Source organism: Colius striatus, chromosome 3 (genome assembly GCF_028858725.1).
Source record: "Colius striatus isolate bColStr4 chromosome 3, bColStr4.1.hap1, whole genome shotgun sequence".
Classification (NCBI taxonomy): Eukaryota; Metazoa; Chordata; class Aves; order Coliiformes; family Coliidae; genus Colius; species Colius striatus.
In genome coordinates this window covers 54424755-54445543 of record NC_084761.1, presented here as the reverse complement: position 1 = coordinate 54445543, position 20789 = coordinate 54424755, and the positions used below count along the sequence as shown (strand labels likewise).

General features: G+C 35.7%; 1 protein-coding gene across 3 annotated transcripts in view; it reads right to left on the bottom strand.

The window, feature by feature from the left end:
* The window catches only part of GRIA2 (glutamate ionotropic receptor AMPA type subunit 2), an 88420-nt gene that overhangs the window by 24384 nt on the left and 43247 nt on the right, over positions 1-20789 (bottom strand). For all 3 annotated transcript variants that reach the window (XM_061994147.1, XM_061994145.1, XM_061994146.1), the window contains exons 4-6: positions 20025-20221; positions 16103-16156; positions 13075-13236 (exon numbers count right to left, since the gene is read on the bottom strand). In XM_061994147.1, the coding sequence (XP_061850131.1) occupies positions 13075-13236; positions 16103-16156; positions 20025-20221 (413 nt within the window). The remainder of the gene's footprint in view (positions 1-13074; positions 13237-16102; positions 16157-20024; positions 20222-20789) is intronic.

Below are 20789 nucleotides of genomic sequence, written 5' to 3'. Positions count from 1 at the left end.
TGGAACTCTTTTTTTTAAAGATATATAAGCTCACTGGGTGATTAATGTGAATCTTCTCAAGAAAGTTCTCTCAGTGATTTGTACAGAAATCTTTACAGGGATCAGAACAACAGAAGAATGAAGTGAAAGACTGTCTGGAGTCAATATTAACTCATACTATTGAAGCAGCAGTGATTAAGTGACGGACATGGATTCTAAGATGAGAAGGTAACAGAGAGAAAGGACCCTGACTCATTTGTTGGGGAATTGACTAGTAATACTTCTTTAGGTGTATCTCTTTGCAGCACAGAAACACATTGTATCACACTAGCATTTTTTGAAACTTGTGATACAATACTGTCACTAAACACTGAAACATACTTTGGGTAGCTGAGAAAATACATGCTTGAAATTGAGATGGTATAGTGCTATCTAATTCAGCTATTCTATGCTTCATTTGATTACTGGATTATGTTAATGTATCATCTCACAAATATTATCCCTAGAGTATATAATTACCGGCCGTAATATTCACAACTCAGACATATACTCAGTTTGTAGGGCTTTGACTATCAATATACATCTGTATGCGTAAACATGTCATCACATATATAAAATGGATATGTCTTAATTTAGGTTAAACCAGCTCTAATGTAAGGATCTCAAAATATCTTACAAACGTCTTACACCTTCATGTCATCATGGAGATGCCAAGAAAGCAAACAGCCCATGCATCATTTCTCACTACTTTATTCTCCATACATTCTGCATCTCCTAATAAAGTTCATGGGGCTCATTAAAAATATCTATAGCTTAAAGAGTAGATGTAAAGTTGACAAACTAAACCAAAGTGAGCTCATTGCCATACACAAGAAAAGTCAGACAGATAACCTGCTCATTCAGAGAGGTGTCTATGTGTGACTCTGTTTGCATAATAAACAATACTGTTAAAAGATGCATTATCCCTGTCTTCATTCACTTTGTTTTATACTGGAGATTCACCCGCATTCTGAGCTGCACTAATATTCCAAATAGTGCTCCCACTTATTTTAATATTTTTTGGAAGTGGGATGAGCTCTTACAGTTTACTACTTTTTAGCTGTGCTACTGCTTTTCAGCTCTGCAAATCTCCTTTAGCTCTTTTCAACTTTACATGAGAAAATCAGCAACATCAATACAAAATGGTATAGGTACTATCCTATGGCTCCTAAAGAATCACAGTTAACTAAAGCAAGGCAAAGAATATGCAAAAACCCCTTGCTTCTCATTATTCTAGAACTATGACAACAACAAGCTGATAATATAAACTATAATATTGTGCCCTGAAGTGCCTAGGGATTTTGTTATTTGCTACGAAACGTGGACTCTATCCATGTCATATGAAAATAATTATCTCTCTCTATGTAAATACCCTAATTACCAAGAACAGAAAACAAAAGGTCCATATGCAATTTTATTCAATTTAAATTTAAAATGCACTATAGACCTTAATAAAATACATATGCTGCAATTGTGAAGATTGATTTGAAAACTAAAGGCTAAACAAAGTCATCCTAGACTAAGCAGAAGATATTAATCACGTGCTGTTCAAGAAAAACTGGCAACATGTTGACTTTTGTTACTTCAGCTGTCTTCCAGTAATTCAGAAGGTACAAAAGGCACAGTATATTCCTTTGTACAATCAGTTACTAAATCTTCAGAGGAAATCACAGAAGACATTTACTGAAGCTCGAGATTTTTTTATACATGTATTTTAGAGCTGTAAGATATTATAAAAAGATGTAACGTTAGCCTGATACTCTCGTGTTTAGCCTAAAGTCTGTCCATGGGCTGAAGACATAAACTTGAGAGATAAGCTTAGAGATTTAAAACACAACCTTAAAAGAACATATTTCAGCAGTGGAAAAGAAATGAAGATGTGTGGCCTGATCTAGGTGGACCTGCTTTGGCAGGGGTTTTGGCCTAGATCATCTCTAAAGGTCCCTTCCAACTCCTACCATTCTGCGATTCTGTGATTCTATGTGAAGACATAAATGCAAAGAAAGAAGTGGATTACTCTGAATCACAAGAAGTCAACTTCTTTCTCTCTTGATTTGTATACCTGTAATGTCTAAAAATCTATCCTCCATATCTACTATATACTAATTGGTTTTTTTACAGAAAAGAGAAGTAGGCGTTTGAAGGTTTGATTCATTTGACCTGTTAGCCACCTTCTTTAAGATGAAATGAATTGTGCTTCAGATTCCATTAATTTGATCTCCAGTGACTTCAGAGACTACTGGAGTAGTCCAGGGCAATCAACTTACATATGTTTATATTGTGACCACACTAAAACCAAATTAAAATCACTCACGGGGACTGTGAATTAGCTATTCAGCCTTAATCTAACACAGTAGTGAGAAATAAAAACAAAATAATGAAAAATTTTGGGCAGAGACTATACCAGCAGAGTCAAAAATGAAGTGCTAGTGTAGAAGACACTAGAGACCTCAGCTAGAATGGCATATCCAGCTGAAGCAGTATTCAAGAAGGCTGAAATCAGTCTAAAACGGGCACCGAAGATTCCTCAGAATGTACAGAGGTGGCTATTAGAACAGCAGAAAGGACACTGTAACACTAACAGTGTTTAAGATAAAGAAGGTCTAAAAACAGATACAAATATCTCTCCTTGGAGAAAAGCAAGATTCAAAGAGAGGTAATACAGGAAAGGCTTTCTGTTGCAAGAGCAAGTGGGTAGAACTTCTAGGTATAAGCCAATGTTCATCATTTTTCCTTATGTTTAAATAATTCAAATATACTTAAATAACAACAAATACACATCAGAGGCAGTAAAGACACAAACTATGTGACCTTGTAGCTTGTGAGTATATTAAATGTTCATCTTACTCCTTTATACTAGCCATTTTCTTTCCAATGGTTCACTATGCATTTTATCACCTTGTTGGTATCACTTCGCTAAACTATACAGACTAAATTGGGATATCAAATGGTTTCTTGTTTTAACATGTTACAGTTTTATTTTGTTTTGATAATTATATTCAATAAAATTTTTCATCTGATTTTTGTGCATTTTTCACACAACAAAGGTTTTATTTACTTGAATGCTAGTATATACCACCACCAAAAAACCCCCCGACAACCTTTTCATAGTGATTTGTACAACAATTGTGCATTTCAGTCCTAAAACTTTCTCACTTTGTTTATAACTTCAGACATAACTGGTAGAAATTGGTATATAGATACAGAAGCATTTATGTATTAAAATACCTATATAAATATACAAGCAAAAAAAAAAAAAAAAAAGAACTAGTAAAGGAACTGGACTACCTCCAGTCAAACTAACATACTTGGGCATGTATTTCTTACAGGTCCATCTTTGATTAATGTATCTGGGGACTACTTTGAAACAGTATTACACACACTTTGGAAAACATTTGAAAGCAGTCTGATGGATGAAAGAGTTGGTGGAAAATTCACTAGCTGATAGGAAGTGTCTACCTCTTTCAGGATCTGTTGTGATACGTTTCATACTGTCATGACAGAGCATGAGAATGCAAATAGTTACTTTCAATAGAAAAAAAGAGACGTCATAAAATGTTGTACATGTAAACGTCATTGTAAATCCAAATAGTTTTAACTTGTGCTTAGAATCATGCATAGGTCTCATTTGTTCTACGCAGGCATTAGCATGAATGGAGTCTGTATAAAGCAGCATGTCAGGCTGGTTGACATTTCAACTGCAAATGGGCTTTAAGCATAGGAGCATCTTCATTACCTATGAGCATGTTTCAAACACTGGGGGCACAAGGTAGAGGTCAGAGAGCCCAGAAAAGACTGAATGCTTGCCTCTTCCTCTTTGATCTTTACATTAGAATGGAGCTCTTGTGAAAACAGGCAGTCTTTACAACCAATTTACTTCCAGCTGAAAATAATGGCATATATATATATGTGTAAGATATTTGGAAATATCAACTGCTTAAATGTGAATTTTTTTATAACAATCCTGGTCCTGACTAAAAGGGGAAAGGAAATGAATAAAATGTGAAGTTACCACTTTTTTTAAAAAAATAAATCTCAGTAAATACAGGGCTAGCGATCACGCCCTACTCAGCTTAACAAATATACTGTTTTTATTAAATTTCGTTTCCAGAGGTTATAGAGTCATATCAACTTATATTTTGATGATAGTCTTTATATAAATACAACTCTACCATTCTGTGTACACAGAATGGCTAAATAAATAACATGTACGTTTGCTCTGAAATGCCATAATGTTTGGGGCTGAACGTCAGATGCAAAGAATGTCTTAAGCAATCTGTCACCTTAGAAAAATCTAAGTGTTCAAGTCCAAAACTGCTAACCAGAAAATCTGCTGATTCTGTGATGTTTTTGTGTTCTTCAGGTATCACCTTGCCTGGTTTAGAAAGGTTGCTTTCTGGGCAAACCCAGAATAGCTTTTGTTTCTATCCCAGTAGTCAGGCACCTGCCTCAGTCTACATCCCTGGAAGTCTAACTGCTATTTACAAGACATGCTCATAGGCACATCCAGCAGACACCGACAGGACTGGGGTACTTAATTAGCCTAACAGTCCTACTGTATGATATTTATAGAGGAAAGTGACCTTCTTCCACTCCTTTTAAAACTGGATATGGTAAAGATCACAAGATTTATGAACCCCAAGTTGCTCGGCCTTTTTACCTATTTCACCTACTACTATAGTCAGAAGGAGATTTCCAGACTGCAATTGTTTCCCTAACGATTACTTCCAATCCAGAAGAACACTCTTCTCACTTGAGTCATCAGAGAGTGCTCATTCAGTAGACAAAAAGAGTGCAGGTACTCGTCTTTTTCTTTTCCCTTCTGGTTTTTTTTGGGTTTTTTTTTTGATTTTATACAGAGGACAGAGGTTTTAAAGTGCATTGGTCCCCATTGGATTTAATGTAATTGCCAAAGAGAAGAGACAATGCCACTGCAAACCAGATGTTTCTTCAAAATATCAGAAACATGTCAGAGAAGAAAAAAACTTACAGACTTGGGCAATAAAGTGCATCCCTTGTCTTCCAGGAGGAAGTACAACAATGTCAGATCTTATTAATGGCATTGGCCTTTGGATCTACTGAAGTTCCAGGCCTTTTTCCATTCAAAAGAACAGACAGTCAGCATGCGTGTCTTAGACTCATTCAGGACTGTTAATAGACAAGTTCTGTGGGAATTTATCCCTTCCATTATCGAGAAGGTAAGATTAGTCTAATGTTGTGGCCACTTTATTTTAAGAAAATGCATTATGGACAAAGAGCTTCACCATGTCAGACAATCTTAGAAATTTTTTGACCTTTGTCTCTAAAAAGCCATTTGTGCCCACAGAAAGATGGGCAGATGCTTTCACAACTGTCCTGTCATTTACTCTGGGTCCACCACGTTATCTTATCTCAGTTGGTTTTGATCATACCAAATGGATCTAACGTATTCAACTGGTGGGATGATTTACTGTTTTTCACTCAGAGGGAGATCAGTAACAATGCTGTAGTACAGTGCACTGCTGGATAAGGCTGTTTATTTTGCTGTTGCTCCAATAATCACGTGTAAGTAATTTAAGCCACAGAAATACTGAAGCAGACACCAAGTTCTGCAAGGTGTTCTCCTAGCCAGTGCCATTAACACAACATGGTACGTTTTTATGCTAACATAAAAAAAAAAAGATCCAAACAAAAAAACCCCATTCACAGCTCTAGTCTTATTTTTTTGTCAATCTATCAAACTATACTGTGATACAAAAAAAAAAATCTTGCCTTTAAACAATTGTTAAAGAACAACTATTGGGTATTAGAGCAAGATCTTGAAAGGAGTACTGTAGCTTTTAGAGCAAATCTTCACACTATGTCTTTTTTCTCTACTTTGTACCTTTCCTTCTCTGTCTAAAAAAATCCTAAATAATTAAAAAGAATAAATGAAGACAAGCAATATTTCCTTACAGTAAAGGCAGAAAAAATTTTAAACTGTAAATTAGTAATTTACATATTTGTACAAAAGTAAATTGTACATTTGTGTGACAACTTCTTTGGACTTCAAATCATGGCGGTTCTTAAAATCCCCAGTCGTTACTCAACGACTGAAAAGTTTGCTATCTAAACTCAGTTCTTTTTATTAAATTCCTTAAAAAGTCTATTCACTCTTGCATTATTATTTCTCATTTTTCTAAAAGCTTTTTAAACCATCCTAATTCTCAAACCTAAAGCTTACTCGTGGTGAATGTTACCTCACAAAAAAATATACAGAGCTTGACAAAAAGTTAATAACAATTAACTAATTTGAATCCATAAAGCTTGACAAAAACTTGAATTTGAAACACAGCGCTTTATTTGTAAAAACAGATGTTCTTGTCTTCTAATCCATGACACTGCCTGTGGAAAATGGATATACTGACAAAATAAGTAAGACTACAATTATTTGTGTAATCTTACATCTAACACTGAAACAAAATGCACTTCCAAAACAGCATGCCACTGATGATAAAATCAGGTTTTAATTTACTGTAAATTTACTGTAAACCACAAAGAGCATATGCCTTTTTCATCATCACCCTGTGAATACATGAAATCTTTTTCTTTAGGGTAAAGCTAGAGAAAGTATGTCATTCTTCACAGTGTTAAAAAAAAAGCAGGATCCAACAGCTAAAACTAAAGCCCTTGTTTATAACAGTGAAAATAGACCAAGTAGGAAAATTTAAAGTGGACGATGAAAATAAAAGGTACAAATAGGAAGACAAAAGACTTACCTGAAAAATCATGCTGTAAGAAATGGATTAGAAAGAGCTAGTAGGAGTGCTTAAAAGTGGGGGAGGGGTTAGGGTACTTTTTGGGTGGGCTGTTGTCATTTATTGGTTTGTGGAGTTTTTGGGTTTTTTATTGCTTTACCCTAAAAATACACTTGAGTCTCTTCAAATTCCTATATTCTATCACAAATCACTTCCTTTTCAAAAATTAAGGTTATTCATAAATCAGTAAGCATATGTGACTTAGAGTAGACAAATTATAAAATACTCTTTTACTTAAATATTTACTGAAATAGTCTTCAATCACTACTCTTTTTACGATAAAAATGGCGACCTAAGCATTACTAACTATGGTAAATATCATTGAATTGAGATTTTAACCAGGAGAAAGTTATACAGATGATAATAAAAATGTATTATAGATAATTTTCCAGTAGAATAATTCATGGTTGGTGCAATTAATGAAAATGGTAGAAGAGAGATTACTTCTCTCTGTTTTATAAAATGACTCATACTATATGAATACTAAGCACCTGAAAAATCCACTAGGCTCTTCATCTGTTTATTTTTACTCATAGTAAACAGAAAGTCCTATATAGATTCATGGAAAGAAGTTATTTATCCTAGAAGCTGAACAACACTGCAACAGAAATTCTAATTCTAAAATTAGAATTTCACAAAAGGCTTCTTCTGATTGGGTTTTTTACTAGCCTATTAAATAAAGCCACAATAAATGGTCTTTTAGTTTTAATACATTCTGAATTCTCTGTAACTATCTGTAGGATGGATACCTGGAATTGGTATTACAGTATACCCTGCACAAATCCACTTACCAGGGAAAGAAAAAAACAAAAAAAAAACCAACTGATGGGATCTGAGAGTTCTCATCATACATGCTGCTAATTATAAATAAATAAATAAAAAAATAACTAAACTAAATGACAACACCTCCCTATTTTCACTATCAGTTCTCATTTACTCCAACTAGCACAAGTATTTGTCTATTGTCTCAAAGTGAAATGCTTACTCCCTTTGTTCCAATCTAAGTAAAATACTAATAGAATGAAATACCTCAGTCTTACCAGGTTGCCGATTTTACCAAGAAATAATTACTGTCAGAGAATAATATGTATTTGCTTTCTGCCACCCCACACTGCTAATACAGGCACCTACCTACATGCACTGGTCCCTAATTATCAGCCTTACCCAGTAATAAGACTGTATGTCTCCTGTCCTTGATCACTTAACTGACCCTCAGTGGTTCTCCTCCTCCCTTATTTCCCCAATCAATGAAACATTTGGCCCTAGATGCCTTTCCCGCTCTGAGCTGCCACTACTCTTCTGTGCCTTTTGCTTACGTCTCAATAGGCTCTTTCTACCTTGCTGACCCCTTTTTTTCAATTGCGCCTTCCTTGTATTACTTTAATCTTTGTATACAACTTCCCTTGCCTCTCTTATCCCCATATCCTCATCAAGCTCTCCTGTCCCAAATAACACTAGAGGCATAGGCATGCCTGACCTTGCTAACATTTGAAGCATGAAGCAATAGTAGTTGTCTCCCATTTATATCAACCATAATCAGGTGAACTGATGGCTGAAAAAAAGTAATGGAGTTCCTGGGAAAATAGGTAGCAGGAATCTGTTGTGTTTTGTTGGCTGAAGATTCTTAAAACACTTATAATTACTAAGAACAAGTGGATTCAAACTCAAAGAAACAGCTGCACAGGAGCATCAGGACTCAGCTCTGTAGTTTTCTAAGTCTGGTAAAGACTGGCTTTAGCACAGTTGAGCCACTTTTAGCTGCAGGACTGAAGGATCTGGGTCAATAGGCCTTTTGTATGCCTAAGACAAATCAACAGATATTGCCTCAAACTACCCACTGCTTTCACTGACTAAATATGCCGTTCTTTAATTGAATTTTCTTTATAAAAAACTCCACAGCAAACCAAACCAAATCAGCTATGCTGGAAGGAGTGAATACTTATGCAAAAGAGCCTTAGCTATAAAAACAAAGCATAAAGTTTAACACTGAAATTTCTTACACCCACATTTTTCATATATATTCTTGCAAGTAGAAAAGATTGAATACTGGGATTTAAAAGCCTTCACTTAACTTGGTGTCTGCAGAGTTGTTTCTCTCAGGTGTTCTCACTCATCTCTCCCAGCTGCTGTTGTGCACTAACTTTTTCCCTTTGTCAAATATGTTAATAACAGAGCTGCTACCACTGTTGCTGACAGGCTCAGCTTTGGACAGTGGCAGGTCCATCCTTCAGCCATCTGGCATTGGCTCCTTCGAGCATAGGGGAAGCTTCTTGCAGCTTCTCACAGAAGCCACCTTTGTAGCGGCCACCACCTCAGCTACCAAAACCTTGTGCAAACCCAATATAATGTATCATGTCTCACTAGCCTTCAAGAAGAATGAAATGAGCTTCTTCCTGCAATTAGACCAAAGGCTAACAAAACAGGTTAGTCAGGTTAGGAAGTTGGAGCAGTTGGATATGAATGAATGTGTTGACTTTCAGTGTACTTCAACAAGAGTAAGAAGCTTGCCTTAGACATGACAGCCCCACACAACACTAAGGCTAGAAAGCCCATTACGTTTGTAAATAGACAATAATGCATCAAAAGGGAATTTCAGCTTGTTATTAGGCCTTATAAAAGCAAATGTGGCTTTGTTTTTGCTACTTAAAGAAATTTTCCAGGATGCTCAGTGGTATGTTTCAAGATATACATATTATTAGTTCATCTGCAATTGCATGCAGAGACTGATAACACTTCATTACATCAGATATTCAATGTGAGTTAAACGGCATATCATGTTTACTTTCTAAATAAGAGATCTTTTGTGAAAGACAGTAAAGCACTAGTTTTAAGTGTCTTGCTTAATCTTTAAACCCTAAAGATTTTATCAATATAAGTACAGTGCCGTAACAAATAAAATCAGTGCTGCTTCTCACCTACATCCTAAGACTGCAATTTCCTAGAATTAATATTTTATACATTTTGAAGATACATTTTAAGGCAATTTGATCCAGGTCATCTTCTGGGCATCTATAGAACAGATTTTCGACAGTTTTCTATTATCAAAAAGCACATTTCTTTGAAATGCACTTTTTCTTAGAAGTGTCTTTCTCTATTTACAGGACTGTACTCAAATGCTGTGATTTGTCTTGTCACATCAGCTTAGTCATATTCAATTGACTTGCATTTTGTGTTGTAAAATGAATGTATACTTCCTTTTGGATTACAAAATGAAGGTAAAACATCACAGTTGCAATGCTGTTGCCTGCAGCAAGGTAATATTTGCAATCCCAGGGACAACATTCCCTGCTAGGTGCATGTAATCTCCTCTCATTCTGTATTGATAATGCAGGACTTCTATTAGCCTTCCTATTTGTTTCACATAGAACTAGCATCAAAAGCTCCTTTATAACAACTGACAATTTGCACAACTGTCTCAAAACCATACAGGGAGAAAAGTTATTCATAAGATCATGGAAGGGACAAATGAGAGCCCAGTGAGTTAACCTGCTCAGTAACCTAGATGTATATGCACTATTCCCAAAAGCAAAGAATAAGAAATACAGCTATAATATTAATATAAGAAGGAAAGGCATGTTCAGGAAGAACAGCTAGGGAATGCAATTCAACAAGAATAAATGAAAAATCCTGTACTTTAAAGGAATGATCGAGCGTACAGGTATGGTAGGAGACTAAATTGGCAGCAGTACGGACCAGCAATGCAGAAAATGGATCTGGATGTTACTCTGTATCTCATATTTCAAGAGTTTCATGAAGGTGAGAAGGGTGGGGGTGGGGGGGCGCGAGAGGAAACAAAGACAAGAAAAGAGTAACAAAAAAGGAAACCCTGAAAGCAGTACTGTCTCTAAGGCACATGAAGCCATTCCTGATTTCTACAGTATAGCACTCAGATGCAGTGCAGTACCCAGCCTGACATTTCAAAGATGACTACTCATTAGAAAGGTTCCAGAGCAATATGATGAACAGAATTTAAGAGTATAAAATTCAAATGAAAAGGGATTATTTAATCTAGCAAGGAGGAAAGCAAGAACAAATATGCCAACCATCTTTAAATATGTACCGACAGCTAAAAAAGAGGAACTTCTTCACAACCATTAGAAACAGAGGATGAAGTAACAGATTAGGAAATATAAAGGCTGATTTAGGCAAAAACAAAAAAATAAGACAGACCACTTTGGAAAGCTGTGAAATCACTATCCACAGGAATAGCACAGGTATATCTGATTCTGCCCTCAGGCAGGGAGGATTGGCCAGGTGACTGACAGCTCAAAGACCTTTCTTGCCTGTTTCTCTAATTTCTATGATTTTGCTCTGCTTCTAGCTCCCTGAAGGATGGAAATGAAATGTGACATACTTCTGTCCTTACATGTAAGGGCAAGCAAAAATGACAGGTTATACGTGTATAAAGGCAAAAGACAGAAAGCTACACAAAGCAATATAGTAACTAATACAATCAATCTCTCCAAGCATTGCAGTATGCATCCATGTTTGCCCTCTGTACCAATATCTCAAAAAAAATTATCTGAGCATTTAACATGTCTCAATCTTTTCACTGAGTAACAGTGCAATCCTTTATATTTCTTGAGCAGAAAATATATAAAAGACAGATCAACCTTTTTAATTGAATTTATAATGTGCTTTAAGTTAATTAAATCAGTGAAAAGAAGTGTTTCAACTAATTAATTTTTCCTATCCATAGCAAAATAAACCTCAAAAACATAAGATGCACCAAACATTCTCCTTCAACCCTTTTAATTTCTAGTAGACTTGAAAGGACCTATCATGGAAGAAATAAATGGTATACCCATGATAAAGTCCCAGATTAAAATGCTACAATAAAACATTGTAGCCACTTCCTCTTCTCTAGCACACATGCAATTTCCCCCCTGCTGTAAGTAACACCAGAGGCACCAGCATCCTTAGCACTGTGTTCCATCAATTTATTTTCCAAGGAAAATAACCTGCATTCGGGGTTTAATTAGGCTTTTTTAATTTAGTCCTGCATTTCACTGTGATTATTTTCAGTCTATGGTTCTGCAACATTAATAGGCAGGTAAATTTGGGCACCCAAGAATCGGGGATACAAAAGAATTGTATTAAACCACCCACAGCCACATCTCTTCCCTTTTTCCTAAATGAATGCAATACATAGTACATACGTTGTAATATGAATGTATCCAAACACGATACAGACTCTAGTTCATTTTGCCAAACATCAAAAGATAAATGTATTTATTTTGTCAGATTTTAAAAGACAACAATAACCACAGAAAAATCGTAGCTTTGATTAAGTCATCCCAAATTAGGTCTCAAAAAAGGAATTTACAGACTTTATTTTTTAATTTAGATTAAGTTTGTGTACTTTAAAGTATTTTGTTCCAGGAATTTAAAAAATGGTTCTTTCATTCCTTGCTGAAACCTCTTAATCATCTCATTATAAATCAAGAACGGGCTTCATATTCAAACTATGGCACAAGAAAAAAGTTATGTCTAGAATATATGTCATTTATCTTTTTGTCTTATCACATTTTAGAGTTATTTAAGTATATTCACTCTTACTAAAATTACTGATTGTACAACATAAAAGAGAAACTATTTAATTATTTAAAATTATTATTATTAAAATTGTGCTATTATTTTCAACACCCTGCAAGCACTAATTGGTGCTCACAATGGTCACAGGAGGTAAGAAGGTGCTGTTATTCTAGTTTTATCTAGTGGGGGAAACTGAGTTAAGAAGTTTAACCGCTCATCCAGTGTTACATCTTATGCCACTGAGACCTGAAATCAGACCATGATTCTGTACCTCAGCCACACCATTTAATTTTAAAAGTCTTTGTAGGATTTAGGTATTTATCTCAAAGGAACTGTCTTATCATTTCTTTGCAAAATTATGTCACATCAGGAAGTGCTAGATCTGTGCTCCCTGGAAGGCTACGTGTGACCACATATTCACCTTTAAAACATTCCAAAACACAGAGAAAGAGAAAATTCCCCAAAATCAGTAGATATATATCATCACATCCAAAACAATTACCTAACAAGCTGTTGAGCGCTGATATACTGTGATGCAAGAAAAACTGAAGTTGTCATGAATGTTTTTGACAGTGCAGCATCTTTGCTCAACTTGTTCTATGATAACGTTAAAAAGTACCCCAGAGAAATATAAGATTACGTTGGTACAGCTGATTTTGAATGGCTTTCCCTGCCTCTTGTCTTTCTATTCTATTTCCCTCACTTCCTGTACATCTGTCACAGTTAAAACAAACGTAAGACATACCTTAATTGTACTAGTGTGTGCACCAGGGTATTCTTTTTCCTCCAGTGTTGACCAACGTTGTATAAATTTTGACACCAGAGGATCATCATAGTCAACTATCTGAAATCCTGAGACGTTAGCTCCTCCAAACTGAATTTTTGACAAATCTCCATCAGTAAATCCCTGGGCACAGAAAACATTATGTTATTCCAACAGTTTTGGCAGATCTCTCGATTGTACATACAAACAGTTACTGAACGACTTCTACTGCAGAAGTGTAAGCCAATATTATCCTCAAACAGGATCCAAGTTTAAATCCTGGGCTGCCAGGATTAAGTCATCAGCTCTGCCAGTTGGTAACATCTCCTGTTGCCATACACCTTTATAGAGCAAGGGCTAAATGGGTCTGTCCTTGCATGCTTACTTGCCTAAAAAACGTTGTTAATTCCAAGGGGATTGCTTAAATGAGAAAAGAAACACTGACATGAAAATAGTTAGGCAAGCATGTTTTAGCCAGGAATAGCTACAGCCACAGTTGTGTCTTCTTTTTGTTAAGACACTCAAGCACATGGAAGGACTTCCCATCTCCTCTACCTCCTCCATCCAGTATAAAGAACTCCTTCTCATTCTTACAAACAGCACGTATGAATTTTTTTCCATGTTTTGCATTTTAACTTGCCCCAAATAACCATACAAGTGAATTTACACGAAATACTGATTTCAGACATTTCAGTTTAAACAAATGTTTTGAGTAGACATGAAAAGAAGTAGCAATTTCAGACCACATTGTCAGAGGTTGCTATAATGACCACACTAGGTGTTCCTTGATTCTTGCATATTAACAATACTCTTCCATGATGTATAGCTATATGCTAATATAGACACTTCTACATGGATAACAAAACATTTCTCAATATTATTCTGAGTTTTGAAATATTCATTACATGGTTTGACTTCTTCTCCATCTAACCACATGCTTTATTCTCAAAATAGATCAATTTCTTAACTGACCGATCTGACTGAAAAACATTATTACAGTCAAGAAAAGAAGAAAGCGGATTCAGTAAAAATGGGATATTGAGTAAGTACTAGATAAGTTTTCAATCTGTCAGACAAAACACAGTGTTCATATTGTTACCATATATTTTTATATTACATTATACAAAAGATGTACAATATTTGCATTTAAATTATATCCTGGGATGCATCAAAAAGAGTGCAGCCAGCAGGTTCAGGGAGTTTCTCCTTCCCGTCTACTCTGCCCTGGTGAGGCCTCATCTGGAGTCCTGTGTCCAGTTCTGGGCTCCTCAGCTCAAGAGGGACAGAGAACTTCTGGAGAGAGTCAAGTGCAGGGTCACCAAGATCATCAGGGGACTGGAGCACCTTCCTTATGAGGAAAGGCGATGGGAACTGGGGCTGTTTAGTCTAGAGAAGAGACTACAGGGGGATCTCATTAATATTTACAAATATCTAAATGGTGGATGTCAGGAGGTTGGGACATCCCTTTTTTCTGTGGTTTGTAGTGCAAGACAAGGGGTAATGGAAAAAAAGCTGGAACACAAAAAGTTCCATTCAAACGTAAGAAAAAACTATTTCACTGTGAGGGTGAGGGAGCCCTGGCACAGGCTGCCCAGGGAAGGTGTGGAGTCTCCTTCTCTGGAGGTTTTCAAAACCTGTCTGGATGCGTTCCTGTGTGACCTGATCTAGGTGGACCTGCTTTAGCAGGGAGGTTGGACTAGATGATCTCTGAAGGTCACTTCCAGCCCCTACTATTCTGTAAATTTACAATGTAAATTACAAAGACTAATAGGGAATATTTCAAGTTTTCTAAGTCTTTTTAGCTTACTTTGTGAATATCAGTACCACAACTTCCTTATCCTAAAAACTAGCCAATAAACATAAGAAATGAAACTCCGTTGCTCTGCTTTTAAAGAGGCCTTTAGAGTATAAGGCACTTTCCCACTTGTCTAGTAACACGAGATTTTTTCAGAACACTGCCTGCCTGGAGGTGGTTGGGAGGAGACAGAAGTTATGTCTGAAGGGTGATATACACACTATGATCATTCTGTTTCTTCTGACCCCTCAAAAGATTCAGAATACACAGTGTAAATTAGAGCACTCTGGGCCCTGCTGTAATTTATATCAAACGGTATCACAGTCCAAGAATAAATGCCGAAAAAATTTAGAGGCAATCACACCATGCAACCCTGAAAACTCTTTCCTGGAACAGAATAACTGAGATTCAAGCCTTCTGAACTTGCTTTGTTACAAAAACTCATTGGACTAGGTTCCCTAGCTTGCTGCCTTTAATGTCAATAAAATGCCACTTCATCTTTAGACACAGTTTAAAAAAAATTACTTTGACAGAATTTCATGAGTTTCCTGAACTTTTCCCCTAGAATATTATTAGTCATACTATCTTATCACCTGGGTTCAAGAAAAGATTAATTCAAACTGATTACCAAGCCAGTGAGGAACGAAGATGTGTAAAGCTGAGACTCACTAGTCTAGCAGAATGAAAGCTGAGACCTCTAATTCTTAAGTACTTTAGAGGTGAGAAAAAAATCATAGATGATTTGGGTTGGAAGGGCTCTTAAAGATCCTCTAGTTTCAACCCCACTTCCATGGGCAGGGACACCTTTCTCTAAACCTCAGGTTGCTCAACCAGGGATGGAACACCCAAAACCTCTTTTGACAGCCTGTTCCAGTGCCTCACCAGCTTCACAGTGAGGAATATGGCAGAAAACTATTTTTCTGTCTTCTGTACACTACTTCAGAAAAATATGTAGAAAAAGGGATGAAGCTGTACTGAAAGTGCTGAGTGATCTTCACACTCATTGATGGGAATATCACTGGGGATATTTAAGACTTGCAAAGACTCAGACGATAAAATAAGTACTATCTCATCACATGCATTCACTTAACAAGGATAAAGACATTTAGCTTTTTTTGTTTTTCCAAAATGTATTGAAAACAAAATACTACTTGATGTGCTTCAATAAACAGTGAAATGAGTAATATATGTATTTTAAATATTCAAAATGCTTACCAGGTTTGCAATGATATAATGGTATCCTTTAACATGTTTACCAATTGTAATAACCTGTAAAAAAAGAAGAAATATCCCTTTAAAGATGAATGTTCACCTGATATATGGACTGAGACTTAAAGGCTTTAAAATTCAGTATAATGTAAAAACTAGTTATGAGCTTTATGGTATGCTATACCAAGCCTGTTCTTTTACCTAATGCACCACTGAACATACTTTCTACTGGTGGAAATTAGTCATGATGAAGTCCAGGTCCCAAGATCTGTAGAGAGGAGTGAATGCTAATTACGATGCTAGGTATTAAAGGCATAACCTGCACATGAGAGAGTGGACATCTTGCAGTAGAAGAATTGTTCCTTGGAGATTTCTGCTTAGACTGTGCTCCCTTTGTAGCAGAATTGTAAAGATCCTTGAACTAGAAAAAGTTTAAAAGCCCACTGACATTAATGAAACATCTACAATATGAAGAAGACTTTTAAAGTTCAAATTGTTCTTTATTCCTCTAAGGCTTCCCCATAATATCCCTCAAAGCCAATTGGTGGTTTCTCATCAGTCTCCACTGGCAGGCACGTAGCATGAATTCTTCTCCCAAAAAAACTTCATTAGGAGAGGATGACTCATTTATTTCCTCGTTTAAAATACAACTAAAATATTTGGAATTTGTATTTTGTGATTTATGTCAGGTTAGCAGTGGACAACACTCCATATATTTGCTTTAATGAAGTTACAGAATATAACTGAAGGAAGTGTTTAACATTAAGGTTTATATTACTAGAGTCTGAGGCTGAAAGGAATCACATTACATAGGCCACAAAGGTTGATTCCATTACTCCTCTTTTGAGTTCAGTATGGACATGATCTATGAAGTTAATTATTCTAAACCAGTTACTTAGTTCAGACTACTTAAAACTCATTATTTATTAAAACGTTTAAGAACTATGTTCAGATATATTTCTTCTGCAACTCCTGCTTCTGAAGAAATCAGTGCAAACAAATTAGTTCCTCTGCATTAAATGTTTCTTGGTCATTGGTATTTGAGAAAACAACTAGTAGCTGCAAGCATTTGGATCAATGGTTAGTTACTCTAACTGGGTAGTATTTCAATTATCTAGCTTTCTAAACCATTGCCCTGTGCCACTCATCCATATGAACACTAAGTGTGATGTCAGTTAAAACTCAGAAGATTCAGTGGTGGCTCCAAAAGCCATGACAAAAGAACTGTGATCACAGGAAGTATTCAGCAGCGTCTCTAATTTAGACTAGCATCTCAAATAGGGATAGACAAGAAGTGGCAGTAATTGCATGGCTGCTCAAAGAGCATTATCAGGGGGAATAAGATTCTGCAAAGGAAGCTGGCTGAAAAGAGGCAGAAGCTGTATAATGAAGAGCATGGTAACACTCACTTACCAAATCAGAAAATACTAATGTAAACTAATCTGTGCAGACCTAGGAAATGGAACTATTTTTCAACTTCAGCTTACATAAATCATTGCAACCTGGAAGAAAAACTGTAATATCAGACAACAAGAATGATGAAGCAACTTTGCAAAGACATCATGTGTCTATACAAAGATCCAAGGACTATAGAGCATAACTAGTTGAACCTGGGGTAGTCACTACAGCTTAAAATGTTAATGGTATAAATCAAAGCACTACAAAAAAAGATTTGTTCAAGAATAGAAAACAACAAGGAAAGTAAAGAAGTTGCTGCTTTACATATAAAGTATGCAAATAATATTTCAGTATTCAAGAAAAATCTGGTCAACAGAATGCCTGATGCATGTCTCTCAATGAAAATACACTGAAAAATAAAGGTGATACTGATCCAAGCGGTCTACTTCAGCCAGCCTCATGAAAAGAGGAAAATTGCTGAGGGATTTTTCAGGGTAAGAATTCAGATATTTTTTTTAAAGAATAAAGTTGGTACCAAAGCAAGACTTTAAATACATATTCTGCTTTTGAAATCAAAATCAGAACACACTCAAAGGATACTTATAGGCCAAGAAATTCGCTGTTCAGAATGGACCTTCGTTTTAAGAGATCAGAGAAACAACAAAGTTGTTTTCTTTTAGTTACTAAGGCTGCCTGAGAAATTGAAAGTGTGTTTATCTTATTATGTATAGAAGGAAAATGTATAGAAGAAAAAATAACTATTTTGAGAACAACTAATTAGAATTATGTTAACTGACCTGTTATCTAGAATTCTTCAGTGATGTACAAATCAAAAAAGGAGAAACAAAAAAGTTTATCCATCTGTATGCTTAAGGAGTAGCACAAAACTGTGGGGATAAACTGAGAAAATTTAAGACTCAAACCAAGGCAGAATCTAGCAAAGAGTAATTAGGTCAAAAAAGATATCCCAGAGCTGGAATCAAAGTAAGAAGCAGTCAAAGAATAAAAGTACATCTGTTACTAAACAAATACACTAAAAATGAATGGTAACTAAGGTGTAAAGAGGTTCCTGTCTTTAAAAAGTGGTAAAAGTTTACAGTCAGCTAAACTGATATATACATATTACATATTCAATTTTAAAAGAATCTTTAGGATAATAAGATAAAAACCAGTCAATATAGTCTTGTCAAGAACAAAATATGTCAAAGCAATTTTTTTCCTTTCTCTGGCATGATAGTTAACCTCATAGACAACAAGGAAACAGTAAAGGTAGCATATCTTGAGTCTAATAAGGTTTTTGTTCTGTATGACATCATTACAAGTTCTTAAGGGAATGTGGACAAGATAAAAGTCCCTGTAAGGTAAGTGAACAACTGTTTGAAAAGTCACACAGCACCATCAGAAGAGGATCTATAAATACCATTTCTTTCAAGCTTTGTTCTACTTAGTACATTTCTTGACATGGATAATAAGTCAGAAAACATGATTTTAAAAAACTGCAGATGATAGGAAGGCTGCAAATGCTGTGGAGAACAGGATCAAATTCAAAATTATTTTGAAAATTAGAGAAAGAGTATGTGGATATGAATTTGAAATAAAACAGACAAAGACTATGCACTCAACAGGATACTTCTTATTGCCTGAGCCTCTACAAAATGTAAAAACCTTCATAACAAAGACCAAAACAACAAATCCTTCAGAAAAGCTTCAGACCAATACATCTACACTCTGATGATATATCCCTACAGATGCTGCACAGTCTCACATGGTCAAGCTCAAGCCAGCAGGGAGTCATCCTTAGAATTTTCCATTATGTTCTGCATGCATGAAAAGAAGATACAGAAACATAAGATCTTCTGAGACACTAGAATGGAAGAGGTGGATTTGAAAGTCATCAAACTTGCATCAGAGCACTGTGATGCTGTTGTCAAAAAGATTTGTTTTAAAAAAAGGATAATTTTGCCAAACAACATATGTGTGGATGGAGAGAAAACATCTTTTTTTTTCCTGTTTAAAGCTCAAAGAAGCCTTAGCTATGGAAAACGGCATCCAATTTTGGTTAAGACACTCTAAGAAGAAGACAAAATGGAGAGACCTAAGGACAGTAAAAAGTTCTTCGAAAAAGCTTAAGAAACAGAAAATACTTCCTAGGTGTAAGTAGAACTAATCCCAGATATAACTATTTATAATGTAGCACATATAATAGTGTATCAAGTACATATAGTATGTTGTGAATAGGTTGTGAAATAGCCTTAACAAGTTTAGTTGTTTGGGTTTAAAAAAAAAATAATGAGGATATAAAACCATATGGGATCATTCAGATACAATGATCTTGTTTTTACTCAAAGAGAGGGGATATAGGATTTTTATGTTCATTTTCTGCCCAGAATATATGTGGTCCTCAATACAAACCTGTCACTTCCAAATGATGCATAATAATCACAAAAATAGGATTAAGAGAAATGAAATCATTACAGTTACTTATAGAACATAGCTAACTGCTGTCACTGAAGAATGGAGAACAGCAAACCTGATCAACAATGTCGTTGACTTTATCACGCTCACAGTCCAAAATCACTCGCCTTTCCTTTTTCACCTCCAGATCTTGAAACAGTGAACGGTAAGTTTCATCTTTTCTGTCATTGTTAATATTTCCTACATTGATAGCAGTCACTTGCCATTTCCTTTCAGCAGCAGAATCCAGCACTGCTTGCAATGTTGATAAACCTAGTGAAGCACAGGACAAAATAGAAAATATGACTGATAAAACTACGGGAATAACAAGCTTCTAGAAAGTAATTTATGACATTACTCATCGAGGATTTCCCTGTCACTTGTTTGATCTGTCACACATTGTTAGGACTCAGAAATGAAGATATATGTGGCCTCAATCAGTTCTTATTGAATGAAATTTTTCTTTACATCACTGCAAGGAATCAGGATAGAGCCTTGTAAAGACAACCTTGGTTTTGCTTCAACTTTCTTCAGAATGTGATTTTGCCAGTGTTACTGATCCACTGCTAGAATTCCATATGCTGGTAAAGAAGTTTTCTAGGAGAAAAGTGATCCAATTATGGCAAGAGGATTATTACCAAATGCTAGTGAACCACTTTTGTTCTCAATACTTGAGCAATACTGTATTTAAACCTTGACCTCACTGAGGTTTATGGCAAAATTCCCATATTCTGGAGTGGTTATTTCTGTTGCCTACAGTCATATCCCCAGTAATGGAAGAATATGTGCTCAGATATATTTTTGTATATAGATAAGAAGGCTGACCACTGACACCTAGAAG